This window comes from Ptychodera flava, chromosome 15, assembly GCF_041260155.1.
Source record: "Ptychodera flava strain L36383 chromosome 15, AS_Pfla_20210202, whole genome shotgun sequence".
Taxonomy (NCBI): Eukaryota; Metazoa; Hemichordata; class Enteropneusta; family Ptychoderidae; genus Ptychodera; species Ptychodera flava.
Genome location: NC_091942.1, coordinates 20,178,083 through 20,193,240, shown reverse-complemented (window position 1 = coordinate 20,193,240; position 15,158 = coordinate 20,178,083). Strand labels below are relative to the sequence as shown.

The following is a 15,158-nucleotide window of genomic DNA, read 5'->3' as shown; positions in this document are numbered from 1 at the left end:
CACACAACATGGCGCAAGACAAAATAGGAGCGATTGTCAGAGAAGTAGTTGAAGAATCACCAAAAAATCCTTCCTTGTCGGCCAAAAAATTCATATTGTGGCATAAGTGAAAATAAAATAAAATTAGGTAGAAACAAAAACGTCTGGCTAGTGCGCAGAATCAACTGACGCTTTGGTTCCGTTTAGCTCCAACGCAAGAGGATAGAGTTTTGAAAGGTAATAACTGAAAATAGCGTTGTCTGGAAACATGACATCATCTATGAACTCGAAATTTGAATCATATGATTTTTGCCAATGACAAATTCTCTTGTCTAAGTAAGTTTTTTACAACATATAAAAAAATTGCCAGTAAGGAAGCACAATTAGTCCTCAATGAAAGTCTTATGTGTTCATGATAAATATGTGTTCAAAATGTAACAAATGCGTTGTTTATTAGGAATTCAGACAATGCTGATGTCTTTCGCTGCATAGAACACCTTTTGCAAACCGTGAGGTCTCAGTGTTGCTAAAGATCGGTCAAATACGATTGCACTGGGATCCTGTTACCACATATACATTTCCTCGTCTTCAAGACTTGATTACGGATCAACGTCGATACCCTTCTCGAAATTAAAAATTAGTATCCTTGTCATTTATGACAGCTGTCCAAGGCTGGAGAGATGTTAAGGAACAATGCAAGCACCTGGATTGACATGCAACAGCTCGTGACAACTGAAGCTAGGTATTTACAGAAAAGACGAAACTCATTGCAAATAAAAATCTGGTATTCACGCACCGTGAAATAAACTTTTATGCCAGATTGTGTTCTTGCCAAAGCTAAACGTCTGTACCCCTATACCGCCTCCCCCGGTGCATGGTGTAACGGTCTTTTTCGGGTCACATTCAAAACGGTTTGTTTCAGGACCACCAATTACTCCAAAACCTTAGCAACACTATCTGCATGTATGTGTTGTGTACACTTGGATTGTTGTCAGCTGCATTCAAATCCGGCTATATATCGAAGTGTCAATATCGCATAACACTGCTGCATATTTATACACAGGCTTTGTCAATAAGATTAAAGCATTTCTACATGATGTTGAAAAAGTTGCAAAAAGTGATATTGGTACACATACAATGTTGAGGAAAAATGTCAAGTTTAACATATCAGCTGATCATTTACATCTTTTTTGCACTCTATGGACGTTGTTTTCATCAACTTTGAAAGTTCGTTAAATATGCAAACTAGTAATTAGCTGAGGTAAATATGGTAAATAACTTTCAACAATGTTCTACCTTAGTATCTTCAGTGTCCATCACAAGTACTGTCAGCTTTGATCGGGTCAATTTAGATATATCACTAATTACAAAAGTTCTTTAAATATGCAAATTAGTGATGCTTATTTAAAACTGCTAAAACAACTTTCATGATTATTATATCAGCATTTTTCAAATATACATAGCAAGTTTCGTCAACTTTGATCATATTAACCTAGATATATTTTCTGAATTAGGAAAGTTCATTAAATATGCAAATTGGTAATTGGCGGAAGTAAAAATGCTTAATGATTTTCAATAACGTTACATCATTGCACCTTCAATGTACAAAGCAAGTTTCATCAACTTTGGTAATGGCAAGTTTTATCAACTGTGGCCAATCTAATTCAGATTCATATCCCTAATTAGGAAAGTTCATCAAATATGCAAATAACCGATTAACTTTCATGTCACCCCTTTATATCTTTGACGGCTGAAGCTAGGTATTTAGTCCTTGAGTGATCAACATTTGTAGCAAATCTCCTCCAATTCTGAGCAGCCGTTCCCAATGTTTATGTTTTTTCCTAAGCTCATTAATTATGCAAATAAGAATGAAATATTCAAGCCACACCAACCAAGAACTAATCAATTCTTGCCATTCCAAATCAGAATCTATGTACAAGATTTGATTCAGATCTAAAGAGTCCTTCTTGAGATATCGCACCCACAGACAAGGAGCGAGAGAGAGACAGACAGACAGCAGTGCGACATTAGCTCACGTGTGTGAACATGTGAACTAAAAGAAGGCGATTTCCCCATTGTTTTCACTCTCTGAAGCCAGTATACTGTGATCAGAATACAAGGACTTGTGTGATCTGCCTTATGAGCTTCTTGTTTTGGCAAGTCTATGCGGGCAATGGCAGATTCTTGCCATGCTGTGTCTGAGCTTGGTATACACCTTATACATGGACCTACATATAAATGCAAAACAAATGATACACAGCTTGAGTTCTTTTTACTCCATACTAAATCTATATCAAGTTAAGATCTGTTTAGAACAACACATTTATTGCACAATTTTGCTCACGTGTTGACACACGTGAGCATATGTCGCAGCGATGTCTGTCTGTCTGTGTGTCTGTGTGTCTGTCTGTCTGTCTGTCTGTCCGTCTGTCTGTCTGTCTGTGTGTGTGTCTGTCTGTGTGCTCAATATCTCGAAACCAGCTCATCAGATCAGAATCAAATCTGGTACATAGATTCAGTTTGCAAATGGCAAGAGCTGATTAGTTTTTGGTGGATGTGGCTTGCTTACTTTTTGCTCATTTGCATAATTAATGATTTTAGCTGTATCAGCTGTGAAAGTTATTAGGGGTAACGTGAAAGATAATGGATAATTTGCATATTTAATGAAATTTCCTAATTAGGGATATATATCTGAATTTACTCAATCAAAATTGATGAAACTTGGTATCCATATTGAAGGTACTATGATTTACATTATTGAAAGTCATTAAGAATTTTTATTTCATCCAAATCGTAATTTGCATATTTAATGACCTTTCGAAATTAAGGATATATATTTGAATTTACATTACCAAAATTGATGAAACTTGCTATGTACATTAAAGATACTATGATAGAACATTATTAAATGTCATTAAGCATTTTTACTTCAGCCAATTCCTAATTTGCATATTTTATGAACTTTCCTAATTAGGGGTATTTATCTGAATTGACTAGACCAAAGTTGACGAAACTTGCTATGTACATTAAAGATACTATGATACGACGTTATTGAAAGTCATTAAGCATTTTTACTTCATGCAGCTCCTAATTTGCATATTTAATGAATTTTTGAAATTAGGGATATATATTTGAATTTACATGACCAAAATTGATGAAACTTGCTATGTACATTAAAGATCCATTATGTAGGCTAACATTATTGAAAGGCATTAAGGATTATTGCTTCAGCCAATTCCTAATTTGTGTATTTAATGAGCTTTCCTAATTAGGGATATATACTTGGATTTATTTGATCAAAGTTGGCATAACATGCTATGTACATTGATGATTATACCAGGTTATACCAATATTGGAAGTCATTTCGCACTTAAGTTTTCATGTCAGCTAATTTATAGTTTGCATATCTAATGAGCTTTCAAAGTTTGGAATATTTAGTTTGAAGGACTTGACAAGAGGCAATCACACTTGCTATATAAAGAGGTGATACAGTGACAGCAGTCAAGGAAATTAATTATTTCTGTTTCAGCTAATTGCATATTTGAATACTTAATGACCTATAGAGTTAACCTGTGGTGAATATTGTTCATTATGTTGATCGTAATACTTTTAATGAAGTTGCAAACATGTGGCAAAGGTTCAAATTTACACATAACTGCAATATATAATGAAACACGTGAGCATTTACAGTTCATATCTGGTTATTTATACGATGGTTCAATTTCAATAGCCTTGTTATCGAAATTTGGAAATTTATTACCTTTGAGACATGAATTAGCCTAAACCTTATACAATGGAGCCCAATGTAACAGAAAGCATATGATACTTTACTAAATTATTTTTACTCAATGGTTTTAACAATGGATTTAATGTTAACACCACCTACACTTGATACGCAGCATTCACGATGCGCAGCATTTTCAAACTTTAATTATTTGAAGATTCAATATCAAGTCTCATAGATATTTGAGAACCTATAAGCTACGTAATGCAGGCTTACTGAAAAATGGGCCTATACCACACAAAACATGTTTTTGATATTCTTGCCAATACAAAGTGTATATATATCATCAGCCATGCTGATTTTTTGAAAAACAATAAGTTAAATATGTCAACCGAAAATATCGTAAATATCGAAAAATTAGTATAAGTATTAAGAAAATTTTGAAATAAAAAAAAAAACCCACTACATGACAACCTCCTGGCCATCCTCTCCAGAGAACTAATTACCTGTCCAGTGGCTGCGTAGCGTTATGGCAGTATACGTATATTTGTATTGCAAGTTTTTTACTACAAAGTGAAATAAATCTTTATGTACTTTCTTGTGCAAAGAATGCAGAACAACGGAGTGCCCCGTAAGCCAACACGATAGAAGAAGCCGGTGCACGTCCCGTAGAATCATTGTAGTTATCTACCTTCTCGACCGCGGGCCATCCGGGTACTTGCAGGTTCTTACGTCGTTTCTGCGTCACAGGGCGGTGAAAACAAATAATTGAAGTTCAGATTTTTCAAGCACCAAACCAATATCCAAAGTTTCAACATACATAAATGACATAACTTTTAGTTCTGCTTTTTAAAGACAATTTCTGTATCATTCGCTCTTCTGTATCGTCTGATCTCTCATTCACCTTGCTCACGTGCATTTCATCTACTGACGTCACTCAGCGGTCAAGAATATGGGCTAATATTTTGACACATAGGTGTATGTTGCTTTCCTCTGCTGACTACCTCGGTTGACTCATGGTTATTTTCTTCCAGGTACCGTGTTAAACTCGAGTACACTGTTGATACAAGCATAGACCCTATGATACAGGTAAACATGTCAACATTTAATACATTTTATCTGGCATATCAGTTTAACGACAGCTGTCTTCTGTTGGACAAGCAGCAGCAGCTGTAGCATTAGCAATTTAGCTTCTGTACAGCAAATATGGCTGACCGGGAAGGTGCCAAGCAGAAAGCTTGCGAAGCCATTGATAAGGCCGCAACTGACCTGCATTCGCTGAGTCAAGAAATATGGAAGAATCCAGAACTGGGTTATAAAGAATACCACGCCCATCAAGTTTTGACCGATTTTTTGGAGAAAAATGGTTTCAACGTGGAGAGAAAGTTTGTAGTGGACACTGCCTTCAGGGCGACGTTTGGTTCCCAAGAACATGGTGGCATCAACGCGTGTGTGATCTGTGAATATGACGCCTTGCCAGAGATTGGCCATGCATGTGGACACAATCTGATCGCAGAGGCTGGAGCTGGTGCTGGATTAGGGATCAAAGCAGCCATGGAAGCGGCTGGAAGACCATTGGGAAAGGTAAAATTGCCAGGTTTTCGAAATATTATACAAGAAAGTCAACGCGGTAAAAATGTTTTACAACATGTAATCGTGTACCTCAGAACTTTGCCCTTTTTGCGTTATCGCACTCCCCGAGTGTGATATCGAGCAATAAAGTGATTGATTGATTGTGTTGTAAATGGCTACGCCTCCGATCATAGTCCTTGTTACTTGTATTTGATGTACAACGCCCTCTCTTGGTCAAAAGTTTGGAAAGTGCGAAAATTCGACAACGAAGTTATGATTCGAGTTTAAAGGAAGGGAGTCGTCCCGTCAGCGGCTTCACGACTTTCTTGATGATAAACTCTTCCTCTTCCCAGAAGTTGGTGATGAATGTTTAGCAAATGAGGAGCAAATTCGAGTCAGCATTTGATGCATGTTCATGGTTCACCAGTTTTGTAGCTTTCTCATCACTGCAAGATTTTTGCGAAATAAATTTTGGTTGCGTGAAATAAAGCTGCTTCGGTCGCGGTCACCGGTTGCGGTAAAGCCGTCATTTTAAATTTGGGATATCCACAAGGGATGTTGGGATATGTCGTGCATAGTAACATACCCGTTGTACTGTCCCATACGCACAACTACAGACGGCACGACCCCTTCCCTCTAAACTTTACAATTCTCATAACATACTGTTTTCGAACAAAATGTGAACGGTAATTAAGTATCTGACACATACACGGTTTCCATGACAACATTTTTGCACGGTAGTATGAGATTGCTCGCGATACTTAAAAAGAGCAAAACCCCTCACGCCAAACGCAACGATCCTGTTTGTCTAGTGTATGTTTTAAATCATTAACATGCCACTTATAGCATATCATGTAAAATCACATAACTCTTCAATGAGCCTTTCAAAATTTTATGAGTAAAATTCGGTCTGGGATGTGACAATGTCCCTCCCCACAACGTGTGTTGGCAATAATATTATTTTTATTAATTCTTGAATGACTAGCCATTCTATCATGGATTTTAAAATAATTCATTCAGCTATATCTATAATAGCAAATCACTGATTTGAACCTCGGTGGCAAATTAACAAAAAAAACATGCGCCCCCAACACCTGTTACAGTGCTTGCGACATTCTATGAGCAGTAATATGGCTATCACGCATCTTTCACCATATATGGATTTATGCAAATTTACAGTGACCGTCTCTTCTTGTCTACAGCTGACTGTGTTGGGGACACCAGCTGAAGAAGGAGGCGGCGGAAAGATCAAACTGATAGATGCAGGGGCATTCAAGGACGTTGACCTTGCCATGATGGTTCATCCCATGAATTCACATTTCATTTCTTCAATGCCGTTTCTTGCGATCGAACGGTACATAGTCTGTCGATACATTTATCCATGTAAACTGTCAGAGATTTTGGCACATTTTACAAGTGGTATAGCCACAAACTGATGACGTCGAATCGCCGTACACAAAACACAGACGCCTTGTAATTATGGTACTGTGTATTGTGTACGGCGATTTGACGTCATCAGTTTGTGGCTATACCACTTGTAAAATGGTGCCACATACTCTACAAAACATCTCAAAACACTTAATATTTATAAAAAAAGTCCAAGCGTCACAGAGAACACATTTCATTTTACCAAGTAAACCACAGTACCTTATGAAGCGCGTCAAGCTGTTTTCTACAAAGAAACGGTTCATGCCGTTACAAGTACTGGGTGACATGTTTCAATAAAACGCATTTCACCAACGGCCATGCTGATGCCATTTGCATGTGAAGGGTTTGTATTCAAATGATGACACAATGAAAACACACGAATCTTTCATTGATAGCATATTCACTGAATCTGAAGGGTACACATTCAAACAAACTAAAGGAATCATTTAATATTGGAAACAATTGTCCTTCCGCACTTTCAGACTTTTTATTTTAGCCGTAAAAAGTAGAATATATTTGGGCCTAGAAATAAGGATTACCGCAAAAGCATTCACTTGACCTTAAGGTAGAATGCGCCTCGGAACAGATATTAGGCCTTTCAAACTTTTACAATTCTTTTCTGATCTATCACTTGTGGGGGTTCATTTTAAAGCTCTTGGTGTGAGAAAACTTTTCACCGGCTTAGTTTTTTGAAATTCAAAAATTTTATTTTTCTTTATAGAGTTAACACAAGGATGGCGGCTATTTTCAATTTCAAATATCGGTAAATCTTGGGTAATTATTTTTCTAGTACAAAAATTTGCACGGTGACCCCCGATCTTTATTCTCGATTTTGAAAGAGAATGGTGAAAGATTTCCCGAGAAAGTTTGAGCAAAAGTTTAAGTCTTTCACTTTCGAGGCGCGAAGTACCTTAAGGTACATCGATGATGCCATTTCTGTTACAAATTCAAGAACACCTTTATGGACTGGTCTACCAATAGGCCAAACCCGGAATTCGAATCGACCACGGTACAAACAAAGCCATGTGCGCAAACGCGCATAGACCTACGTGTATTTCCATACGCGTTAGTACACATGTGGGTTTGTTTGTACCGGCATCAGGTGATTATTTCGGCGTACTGAGTCTGTAGAACGCATCGCGTCCTTTTTATTTCGAGTAGAACCATTAGAGAAAAGGGTAACGGCAGAACCGGCTTCCCCTGTTTCGTATAATATATATTTCTAGAAATTGACAGTTCCGTGTCAATAGGAATTTTTTTTTTCATTCATGTCCCACGCATTAACAGCAGCCTTGCATTTTCGCCAGTTTAAGATGTATATACGTTTTCTAACGTATTTTCTACGCAAAAGCATGCATCGTATTGGCCAAATTCTCGGAGATACACAAACTTCCCTGTTTTGCAATCGTTTAGATCAGGGTTACGACAGGAAGCGACCTGTCTTCACTCAAATACTTGAATGGCAGATATTGCCGGACTGTTGAATGAATATAGTATGTCTACAGGGCAAATGATTACAGCTGTCATTAATGTGTGATTTTACTTAAAGTTTGACCATTTGCTATCGAGACTTGAGACTGACTGCATGTGGCAGGTGCTACGTGTTGGTCTGGATGTGTTTTCGAAACACCTGTCCCACTTATTGAATTTGAAAGACTAGACATATTTCTTTAGTATACTTGACTACGTAGTTTTGTCTTGTCTATATCTGCTCTTCTTGTTAATTATCTGACGTATGTAAGCTTAAGGTAGAACATACCTCAGGGACAGACATTCGGACTCTCAAACTTTTACAATTCTCTTCTGACATACCACATGTGGGGGTTCATTTTAAAGCTCTTGGTGAAATAAAACTTTTCATCGGCTTAGTTTTTCGAAATTCGAAAATTTTTATTTTTCTGCATAGAGTAAACACAGGGATGGCGGCCATTTTGAATTTCTAATATCGGTAAATCTTGGGTAATTTGTTTCTCTAGTGCCAAAATTTGCACGGTGACCCCCTATTTTATTCTTTGTTTTGAAAGAGAATGGTGAAAGATTCTTTGAGGAAAGTTAGAGCAAAAGTTTAAGTCTTTCACTTTCGAGGTGCATACTACCTTAATAAGCTTTAGGCCTATAAGATTGTATTGTGATAGCACGATATAGTTGTGCGCTACTATTGCATTCATTATCAGAAGCTAGCCTACAGCTACTGACCGGGACATTACCGTTCACTGCGTTCAATAGAATGATGACTTTTTCCTTTCATCGTAAATGATTTGACGAACTTCGTGATAATTTCAATTTGCCTTTCTGATAGGTTTGATGTGACATTCCACGGCAAGGCATCGCACGCAGCCTATGCACCATGGGAAGGGGTCAACGCCCTGGACGCTGCTGTCATGTTCTATCAAGGCATGTCTGTGATGCGACAGCAGGTGAAATCAACATGGAGAATCCACGGTAGTTAAGTCCTCTGCTTCATGGTATTGTGGGTTTTCAGTGTTTGCATCTGTGAATAATATTGTTTGGATACAATGATATACTTGCTGCACACTTTATTCGTACATTTGCCCACTTGTTTGCAAATGTGATAGAGAGCTGCAATTTTTTAAACTCGCGCTTTCTTCATGATCACTGTTCACAATGGCATACAGATTTTTGAACACAAACGCTGACATTCCTAGGATCCTCTGTCGCACTTTTTAAAAGACCATGGCCATCGTAAGGAAAAAAAGATGCAATAACGAGATTAAATAACATGTCAGGCTATTGTAATTGTCTTTCTGATCTTTATGACACCAGGCATCATATCAAATGGAGGCGCCAAGCCAAACATCATCCCTGAGAAGACAGTAGTGAACTATCAGCTGAGAACGCCGACAGAAGTAGAGTTGTCAGAACTGAAAGAAAGAGCATTGGCATGTGCTGAGGGAGCTGCCAAGGCCACTGGGTGCACGGTCAGTACTGTTATGAAACACGCTGTTCTTCTGGTTTCAACGTGTTCCTTTGACATAATTTTTCGGTATTTTCTTCCGTATACCAAAAACAAACTTATTTCGTTTCCACGTACCGCGCTGAAAGACTATACATCAGTTAAGTTTTAGCAAAGGGAAAATCAGATAATAGTAACTGCTACTAATGATAATTAAATCAAGTTCAGTACACAAATTTGGATCAATTCACGGGTGAAAATGGCTTGATGAGTAATACAGAGGAGACAGCTCATAATTGTCCATCAGGAATGACTGCAAAAATGATCAATAGGCCTACATCTCGAAAAGAAACAAATATACATGTAGAAGGTGTGTAGACTGTAGATAAATAACTGTTTATATGTTCACTATACACGTCCATATGCACATGTGTATATTATAATTGTGAGTGGGTGTGCACATACGTACATGTATTATTCTTCCAGTTGATACTTGTTAGGTCATGAATTTGACAAGTTAATACATGGGATAAGGGAAGTTATAGTTTTTCAAGGTTGCCATATTCATAATAATTACCAGCATTTCTATAGCATGATGGTAGGTTATCCCATACAGTATATCAGAAGCTGATATCCTGAACTTTAAAGCATCCCTGTACATGTCACCCAACAGATGGAATACACATATCACTGTGGCTACTCCAATGTCGTCCACAATAAACCTCTGGTCAAGCTCTTTGTCGATAATGCTGAAAGCCTTGGGGTGAACTTCATGCCAGAATCAGAAGTTGCTAAAATGTCGACGGGGTCAACCGATATGGGCAATGTAACCTACGAAGTGCCTGGCATTCATCCTATGTTCGGACTCAAGACACATGCCGTGAATCACTCTCGTGGTTTCACAGATGCTACAGGTAATTCATAGCGCCCTCGCTGGTCAGTTAAAGACAGCACTAGGGCGCGTTCGATTTGCCCGATCATGATTATGATATATGTAACATCATTTTCGAAATCGAAATCGATGTTGTAAACAAAACTGGCTATCACGATCGTGTTTTCATTTGACATGGCTGCCCTCAGTGTTGACGCATTTCTGCCGAGCTACAGCATAGTGTTTCGCAGTGACAATTTCAGGTCGCAGTGAAAATTGTCTGAGAAAGAACATTTCTATTTTACGTACATACTGGGAAAAATACTTATTGGGTGAACATGCTGAACACAATGTTTGAAAAAATTCACTTTGTCTTGTATGGTTACATATTAAGGGGCATCGGAAGCTCAAGATCCAACCCTGGTCCAAGCCAAGGCCATGGCTATGACAGTTCTGGACGTCTTCTTCCAAGGTGAAGACATTATGAAACAGATCAGAGAAGGTTTTGAAGAGGATATGAAAAAGAACAAAGGCAAATGAGGACAAATAAAGCTGTCTGCCATCAAAGAATAACTCGCATGAATTGTCGGTTTTCTTAACAGATATGAATATCCTGAATTTCAATTTATCGGCAGAAAGTAAATGGCAATCGCCTGACGTCACAATAGTTTGTTTACCTTTCATTCTGTGTTTTGTCAATAAGTGAAGCGATTTAAAATGAATTTTGCTTTACAGCCAGGGAAACTTTTCAATAAACTGAAACGGCATTTACTTAGTATTACGTTTTTTGGTCAATGCAACAAAAATCACTCTGCATCTTCACTGGCATCATCTTCGCTTGTCAAGGTGTCTTGTTCGGGCAGCTGGATGCTCCTCGAAATCACATTGGTGCACCAAATTTTGAAGGTCCGTCTTACTTCCCTCGGACGATATAGTAGGTGGATCCCTCACAGGGCAGTTTAGAGACTGTAGTCGAAGTCACGGACCCGTGCGAGCGGAAGATGCACTGGCCATGCGCCTATTGGACATTCAGTGACCAATAACAGGTTAAATCTCCAACGACCCACTTAATATCACTTTTGAGTGGCGCTATCAACTTCCGCTGTATATGCTAGGGAGAACCTTTGGAGAAATGGATTATATTATTCGATCATTTTCTAGAAAATTTCCATATTAAAGACATCATTTTCTTATAGACTATCCCTTGAAATGCACCCACTCTGAACAAAAGATTCAACAGATCAGATAGTGAGACACTCCTGTTTCTTTGTGGTTTACCATTTTCATTGATTTGCAGGTGTAAAATGAGTGAGGTGTAGATCTGATTACACTTTCTCTTACCCAGTCATCTAAACTTTCCTTCTTTATTTATTTATTGATTGATTTTCCCTGTCGAAAAATGCTTTTTCATGTACTTAATGACTATAAATCAAGCCCAAAGGTTAGAGATTACAAATCACCTATTAGATCTTTGGAAGTGCGGTCAGAATCACGACACGCAAATTTTTCATACTTTATGATATTTACAAATTTTTTCTCCAGATATTGCATGGCACAATGAGTGATTCGCCCGAATTTCATTTTTTTCGGCCGGCTATCATATCATCGTTTAGCAAAAGCAGCGAAATAGTACACAAGTGTTACTCTGCAGATACCCCCGTCCAAAAAAAAAAGTTGCCATGCCCCCACCGATCCCTTATCCACTATGCCCATGCCTAAGGGAGCGTTCAGTTTTTACGGCCGGGGGGGGGGGGCGGCAAAATCTTGTCGCCGGTGTTCAAAAAAAATAAGACCCCCTGCATTTTTCGCGAAAAAATGATGACCCCCCCTTTGTCAGACGAAAAAAATTGATGACCCCCCCCCCCCCCCCGCTGAAAAATAACCAAAACCCATTTGTCAAATTTACCCGCACAGTTTGAATTTGAACTCCGGTACGCGGCGCACTTTATTCGTGTAGCAGAGATGCCAGTGCACAAACTTCTCAGCCACATCCATGCAACGTCTGTTACTTAGGACGACTGTAAGGCAATTTTTAACTTCATTTCCATAGACAACTTATGTCCATGGACATTGTATAAAGTAAACTTTATTGGAGTGGTTCACCAAAGGCAGCCCTCTGGTTAAGAGGGTCATGGGCCATTACGTAAAGTCAACTTTATTCTTGTGGGCAACCAAAGGTGGCCAACTGGTAAAAAGAGGGTCGATCATGGCCATTGCACGAAGTAAACTTTACTGAACAGGGCCGCTGAAGGCGTCCAGCCGTTAAGATGGTCATGGGGTATTACAATAAAGTCAATTTATTGTAGTGGGCCGCCGGTAAAGAGGGTCGATCATGGCCATTGCATGAAGTAAAGCTAATTGGAGTGGGCCGCCAAAGGCGTCTGCCCGTTAAGAGGGTCATGGGTAATACATAAAGTATATTTATTGTAGTGGGCCGCCGAAGGCGGCCCGCCGGTAAAGAGGGTCGATCATGGCCATGGCATAAAGTGAACTTTATTGTAGGTATTATGTTTTTGAAAATGTGGTGACCCCCCCCTTTCCTACCAGTGAAAAAGTGATGACCCCCCTTCGCGGATTCCAAAATTATGATGACCCCCCCTGGATTTTGCCGCCCCCCCGGCCGTAAAAACTGAACGGTCCCTAAATGGCGCACCCAGCTAGGGGTATACTTATGCAAAAGTATGACGCGATTTTGCTCTCCGAACCTCATACGTATGACGTTCGTAGTTGAATAAAGGGATGTAAGTCGATAGCTCGATACCTCTTGTGTTTACTGCGTGAGTTTGAAACTTGCGAACCGGATTTAGTCACAATTTTGGCTCAAAAAATTTCCACGGCTTTTGCGTGCATAGGTAAGAGCAGTGGACTATAAGTGTAACCGGAGTTTTTTTATCGAACTTGACTCTAAACGTCAAAGGTATTCATATACCCATCGATGGTGGTTATTAGACAGTGTATGCATTGAAGTGTGTCGAATTTTATTGCATTTACGGAACCAGAACTGACCTGAAGGCAAACCCCGTGTCATACCTTCCTTTCTTCATAAGTTTCCTCCGAATACTCCAAGTGCCTGTGTCCATGCTTACCACCCACTGAAGCCAAGAAGTTCAGTCATTCCCAAATGCGTGGCAAGGTGAGGTTTTCTTATCCTTCTCTTTCTCACTTATTGGTATGACACCATTAGATACCGTATATGAATAAAAGCAAAAAACACCTCAGTGATCTACTTCACGTTGCAAACGTCTTTACGGTATTACATCACGCACACGTACAAAAGTTGGCCCCCGGTAATCGATAAGTAGGCCTACTGCTTTTACGTGATAAATTTTGTGATTTTAGCCGGCTGCATGAAAAATTATATGATGCGTCGTTATATTGGCAAAGTAAATGAGTGTACTTTGCGTTCATAAACGTGTTCAAGACAAACCCGTAAACCGGCTCTTTTTTATGATACTTTGACCTGTATAGGCCTATTGCTACTGCTCTCACGCGATTACGTACTATGCTGACAATTAGGGTAATCGGCAAGTTAGTTGTGAAGTCATCAAATTTGATGAATTTGCGAATAATTATCTTGCCATAGTAGTATTTTACTTGATATTTGAATCTAAACGGAAAGAAATAACATCACTCGTTTGTGTTGTCGAATTCCAAAATATCATACCGAGAGGATTTGTCACATGCGGCAACCAGAAGTTTTCCTGTGATGTCGTATTAAGAGCATATGCAGCAAAAATGATAAATCAAATATGTGAGTTTGAGATATTGTCCCTTTTATCCGCTTCTAAAGAGGTGGAATTTATTAGCTCAAATGAAATATCAATTTTGAGTCCCGCTAACGTGATAAGTTTTTTCGAATTTCGAAACGTTTTTATTGTCCGTAAGGAAAATTAATGGCAAAATAAGGAACTGCGCATGTGCGACTTTGTTGATTACAAACAATGTATTTCATCATGAACGTGAAAAAAGATCCCATGCACTATATAGCTATAGATGCATCATGTCAACATAGCTGCCACATTTGACTTTTACGATGTACATTATGACAAACATGATTTAACTTTCATCAATCGCCAACGTACCTGACGGCCGCCTCCCTTTAAGTTTATGGATTGGTAGAATGGGTTTCAATATGCGTAAGGGAGCCATCATTATTTACGGCCTGAGGGGGGTCCGGAGGAATTTCATCGGAAAGTACAATTTCGAGTAACCCCCTACCAACCGTGATGAATTTGAGTAAACCCCCTGTCTAACAGAAATTTTGACTAACCCCCCCCCTCCACTTAGAAAAGTTAAATATCAAGGCGTGTATTCAGAAATTTATACAGCAATAGTAAAGACCTTTCATATTCTGGTGTACCCTGCTCCATTATCATCGGTTAAAGTTATCTCATGACGGTTGAAATAGGTGAAACCGACAAAATGAAATTCAAAGTCACAACAAAATGTAGATACAAAAGCTCATGCTATATCCAGTATCCAACCATATAGTATTGTTTAATTGGGATGGGTATCATGACAGGGTTTTAACTCAGACATCTTAAAGGGGCAAAACTTGAAAGTACAGAGGGATAACACCTGGGAGGCTGACGGATAAAGTGTCAGAGGAGGTTGTACCCTCTGTTGCGTGGAAAAAATTGAGAAATCGATGTGTGCAATGGTGCAGGCTG

General features: G+C 38.8%; 1 protein-coding gene across 1 annotated transcript; it reads left to right on the top strand.

The window, feature by feature from the left end:
• The first annotated feature begins 4,311 nt into the window (after positions 1-4,311).
• On the top strand, positions 4,312-11,259 carry LOC139151472 (xaa-Arg dipeptidase-like). Its single transcript, XM_070724295.1, has 6 exons — positions 4,312-5,287; positions 6,478-6,629; positions 9,003-9,145; positions 9,488-9,642; positions 10,291-10,531; positions 10,883-11,259. The coding sequence occupies exons 1-6, from the start codon at positions 4,910-4,912 to the stop codon at positions 11,026-11,028; spliced, it is 1,215 nt and encodes a 404-aa protein (XP_070580396.1). The 5' UTR covers positions 4,312-4,909; the 3' UTR covers positions 11,029-11,259.
• Positions 11,260-15,158: the final 3,899 nt, after the last annotated feature.